This window comes from Trachymyrmex cornetzi, unplaced genomic scaffold, assembly GCF_001594075.2.
Source record: "Trachymyrmex cornetzi isolate Tcor2-1 unplaced genomic scaffold, Tcor1.1 scaffold803, whole genome shotgun sequence".
NCBI classification, from domain to species: domain Eukaryota; kingdom Metazoa; phylum Arthropoda; class Insecta; order Hymenoptera; family Formicidae; genus Trachymyrmex; species Trachymyrmex cornetzi.
In genome coordinates, this window is record NW_017300140.1 from 320,483 (window position 1) to 325,843 (window position 5,361).

The window sequence follows — 5,361 nt, forward strand, 5'->3', positions numbered from 1 at the left end:
ATCACTTAACGGCTTTGCTATAGTCGAATAATTAGCAATAAATTTACGAAAATAGCCAGTCAGGCCTAAAAAGCTCTGAACATCTTTTAGCGACTTTAGTTCTGGAAAAAGGGCAACTGCTTGTGATTTATCTGGAGACGGATGTAATGCACCGTTTTCTATAACATATCCTAAAAATACAACACGCTCTACCAAAAATTGACATTTCTTAATATTAATTTCGAGTCCGTATTCACTAGCCGTTTGCAATACTCTTTTTAGTCGTTTAATGTTTTCTTCAATATCTGGCGCGGCAATGATCAAATCGTCCAAATATGGAATAACAATCCCTTCTGCAATTTCTTTCGCGAACACGCAATTTATGAATCGTTGAAAAACTGACGGCGAATTACACAACCCGAAAGGAACTTTTAAAAATTGATACTGTCCACAGTGAGTCACGAATGATGTATACTTGCGGGAGTCATTTGTTACATCTACATGAAAAAACCCATTCCGCAAATCCAAAGTACTAAATATTCTTGCATCCTGCAATTTATCTAATTGATCTTCTATAAGAGGTAGCGGGTACCTATCTTTTACTATCACCCGATTTATCTTACGATAATCAACACAAACGCGTGATGACCCGTCCTTCTTTTTTACAATCACTATTGGGCTGGCGTATTCGGAAGAGCAAGGTTCTACTACGCCGTCCTTCACCCAATCACGCACTTGCTTCTCAACGATATCGCGCTCTATCGCAGGCAATCTCCGCGGTCGTTGATAGATCGGTTCCTCCGTCTTTAAAACAATATTCATTTCGACGTTCGTTGTTTTACATTTAGCGGGTCTATAATTTGTCACTATATGTTTAATCTCGCCTTTTATCTTCTCATTCACTTGCTCACCAATATCTAACGAGGGTTCATCTCCTACATTTATGTCAGCTAAAAAAACAAATTGTCTTTCTTTCGTAATTGTCACTTCACCCTTAGCGATAGTAACATTGGCTTGTAGCAACACGTCACGCCCGATAATCATGTCCAATGTCATAGCGGAATTCGGAACTACATATACTTTAACTGAAAATTCCTCGTCGTCTATCTTAATTATAGTCTGGAAACATCCTAACGATTTAACTTCGGCTTGACCGAATCCGACTAATGAAAGTTGAACGCTATTTAGAGTAGGTTCCTTTAACTCATGATAAATTCTTTCGCAGATAAATGTTACGCGACTACCCGTATCTAGACAAGCACGGACTTTTAAGTCACCGACTATTACCTGTTTACATATATCATTATTCGGCGCAACAGAAATACTATTTACTGACGCCTTGCTTCTATCGTTATTTACTTTCTTACTTTCTGCATTCGCAACACATTCAAAGGACCTGTGTCCGAATTGGTTACACTTAAAACATTTTGGCCCTAACGTTTTCGACTTACAGTCTTTAGATGCATGCCCGACATCACCACAGTTATAGCACCGTACTGTCTTAGTTTGGACCTCTGACTTCTTTGATTGTTCCTGCATCGTCTTCTTTGCCGCTGTCACCTTTCCCCGGATACTCTTAGGAGCTTGCGTCTGGTTCGCCTCCCATATCTCCTCGTATGCCCGTAAGCGCTCTTTGAAGTCACGCAATTTTTTGGTCCCATAAAGAATTGCTTTGTTTCGTTCGTCGTCCTGAATACCATAGATGACATATCGTATCAATGCCTCGTCTTCGATTGTTCCCCTGGCCGCTAATTCTTTCATTACTAGGTAATATTCTTGCAGCTTCTCGCCTTTCTTCATCGTCCTCTCAGACAGCATTCGATGCAACAAAGCACTGTCTATTTTAGTGGAAAATTCTTCTTTCAGCATAGCCTTCAAGGTTTTCCAGTTCTTCACCACACCTTCGCTCTGAATATAAAGTTTCGCAAGTCCTGTCAAAGATCGTCAAAGATCGAGCAAATATCAGCTGCTGCATTTCAGTCCATCCAAAAAGCGTTGTGGTGTCCTCAAAATCTGCTATCCATCGTTCAACCGGATAGGCGTCACTACCGTCAAAATTCCTAATAGAGCCTTCCACGTCTCGAAATGTCAGCGCAAAATCTCTACGCCTCGCTGCTTCCCTCTCTTGCTGTATCACTGGTAACTCGTTACGTCTTGCATGGAATCCAACATTTCCTACTTCGTTCACCCCGCCAGTGTTTTCGTTACCCATACCGTTCGCGGGTACGTAATCACTTTTACTACTCGCGTCTTCATCGTCGTCGCCATCATCGTCGGAATCATCATCATTTTGACAGAGTATATGAAAATCCATCAAGCTCTTGCAAATTCGCTTGGCAATATCTTCTTTCAGTCCTCCGTAATCCAAACAAAGAATGTTGCAGATCGCTATCAGATCACGCTCCGTAAAAGTCTCCTGGATAAGTGCAACTTTACCGTGATAGTCGCTCCCTCCATCTTGAAATGTAAATCCGCTGAAACTTCTCAATCGGTTACGGTTTTTCCGGTCGCCTGCTTCGCCAAACACCAATTTATGGAACGCCTGAATCACTTTCGCGGGAGCTGTCGCGATATTTTTCCTGATTCTTTCATTTTCTCCTAAGCACTCCATTGTATTCGGCACTCAAAGAACTGTTCTCGTATCGTAACTTCACTTCTCACTTACACGTCGTGTTTCTCCGTCATGTATATGCGCTGTAGCTTCTGCGCATACACTGTCCTGAGCCTTTCGCGTCTTCAATATGGCGTCCGATGCTTCTCGAACCTTCTAGATCCTTCCTTACATCTTTCCGCGCCTTCCGCTTCCTTCGTCGTCTTCTTTCTTTCTGCGTCCTTCGTCTTTCGTCTTCCTTTTTTATCTCGTCTTTCGTTTTTCGTCTTTCGTCTCGTCTTTCGTCCTTCGTCTTTCGTCTTTCTTCTTTCGTCTCGTCTTTCGTCTTTTGTCTTTCGTCTTTCGTCTTTCTTCTTTCGTCTCGTCTTTCGTCTTTCGTCTTTCGTCTTTCGTCTTTCGTCCTTCGTCTTTCGTCTTCCGTCTTTCGTCTCGTCTTTCGTCTTTCGTTTTCCTGGATCAACGTCTTCGATCACAGATATCGTCCTGCATAGCACACGCCGGTGCCGATGTCGTCGCACACAGTTCCCAATTCTTCAGACACTTTCGACTCATTCATCTGGCACTATCCCGGATGAGCCCCCAAAATGTAGAACTGTTTCTTGGAATGACGACACTTTAGACGATTCGGCGTTAACCATTATGTATTTTGCTCAAAAGTACAAGGAATAATAATACAATGCTTCGCTTCACGTGTACACAGGATCTCTCTCGATCACATACTTATTCTCTACTACTCGCTTATCCTACGGTGGCGCTCGCTTATCCTACGGTGGCGCTCGCTTATCGTGATTAGCCGCACATGGTACTGAATACCAGAGAAGCGCTCCTACAATATTATCATTAAGAACGTTTTATGTTGTGGCTTTATGCTCCTTTTTTTGTACTTCTCGAGTTTTAAAAAATTATAACTATCTAATAATTCTGTGCACGTCTTCATATTATCGATTAGCATTTAATCAAGTCATTTGTAAATAACATGCTTTACATATCAATCGTGGAAAAGGAAACTGTTATTATGCGTTAAATCCAGGGAAAAATAAAACTAATCTGTTATTTATCTCGCAATAGCACAAAGTCATAAGTCGCAATTATGTTCATCTCAGGTCTAATAATAAGTTTTTATTTTCTAAAGAAGTAGCCAGTACGGTCGTTAAGGACGTTCTCCGAAAAATCCATTTTCTTTAGATTTTTCTGAAACTTACAGAATAAGCTTGTTTTAATATTCTGAACATATATACTTTGAAGCTCAGTACTCGTTGCGGGATTAAAAATCGAGATATTCCACTTCAAAGTTGAAACGTTTAACACAGAATCCCTATCTAAAGCTTATTCGAAAGTGGTTTTTTATTCACTGTAAACAAAGTTTTCTTTAGAATTTTTTGAAACAAAGAGACATAAAACTTGATATTACAAGGAATAATATGAAATTTTCCTGAATATGCCTTCCGGTATTTATATTTAAGAAATCATTTAACAAAGTAAGTAACTCGGCTATTTTTTCGACCGGTGGCAGTAGCGAAGGCGAGAGGTATTGACGACTTGGCAACGTCGCGTCGTATACGCTCAACACGTGACGCGTGACAACACAAATAACCTCGTACTTTCTCAGGGTAGCGGTCACGTAATTTCAGCAAAAAATTAATAAGATGATGCAATATCCGTAGCAGGGCAGACACTGTCCATAACCTTACTAACACAACACAAAGCGCAGAGCGAAAAAGCAGCGTTGCCGCATCGCACGGAGTGACGCAGTAGGATCATTTTTACACTCCTGCGCACACGGTGATACTCAACTAATATTTTCTGTGTGTAGGGGCGATTGCGTGGACGCGAGTAAACTTTAGGTTGAGCACAACTGCAGTCGGAGAACGTCCTTAATACGCTAGAAATAATATTTTTTTTTTACGATTATATTCTATATAATTATCTTTTCTCATAAATCATTTAATAAATGTTATCTTTGTCTTTTTTTTTATGCTGTGTCTGCAACCCTTTGTGGTTGAATCATACCTCGTTGACTCGTTTGTTCCAGGTTGCTCGAATTGGAGCGACAGATGAGTGTTCAAGCATAATCGGTCCTTATCACTCGATCGGTTCGGACAAAGTACATAATGATGGAAGTATTGATGCACGAGGCAAGCAATCAGCAGGAAAACAACGCATCAGTCTGTATAGTCGAATCCAAATCTACGTTCAAAAGACGAGAGGATGGTATGCCATCCAACGCCGCACACAGTAATGGCAAGGAATCGGTCGATATCATCTTTGAGAACATCACCTACACTGTCAGCCGTCGTTTCAGAAGAGGTAAGCTATCCTTAAACTCTTTTTGTTACATATTAGATTAACAACAAAATATAATTTAAATCGGACTCAAACTTTACAATAAATAACAATAAAAATAAAATTAAGGCTAATGAGAGTCAGCGCGGGAAAAGGTGCGCATAAGTATCAATTCATGTACACTTCCAATTGGTAAATTGGAAGTGTACATGGATTGATACTTATGCGCACCTGTTAGTGACTCAACAAGGACAGACCGTCTAGCCAACAAAATTGATTTGTAATTATGTGTAACTTGCTGATGATGACTCCAAAGAGAGTGGAAACGTTCAAGATTTTGGAATAAAGAGATACATTATTTACCAATTGGAAGTCGAGGAGGTAACCATAATGTAATCGTGGGACAGAATCCTCGAAATCATTATAAAATTTATATAAAATCTCTATGTATAATCCGATAATTATATATGTAACCACGAGAAATCATT

General features: G+C 40.2%; 1 protein-coding gene across 1 annotated transcript in view; it reads right to left on the minus strand.

Annotated features, from left to right (window-relative positions):
* Positions 1-2,715: 2,715 nt before the first annotated feature.
* The window catches only part of LOC108768520 (pre-mRNA-splicing factor 38B-like), a 6,012-nt gene continuing 3,366 nt past the window's right edge, over positions 2,716-5,361 (minus strand). Inside the window, exon 2 of the mRNA XM_018518972.1 lies at positions 2,716-3,041. Coding sequence (XP_018374474.1) covers positions 2,716-3,041 — 326 coding nt within the window. The remainder of the gene's footprint in view (positions 3,042-5,361) is intronic.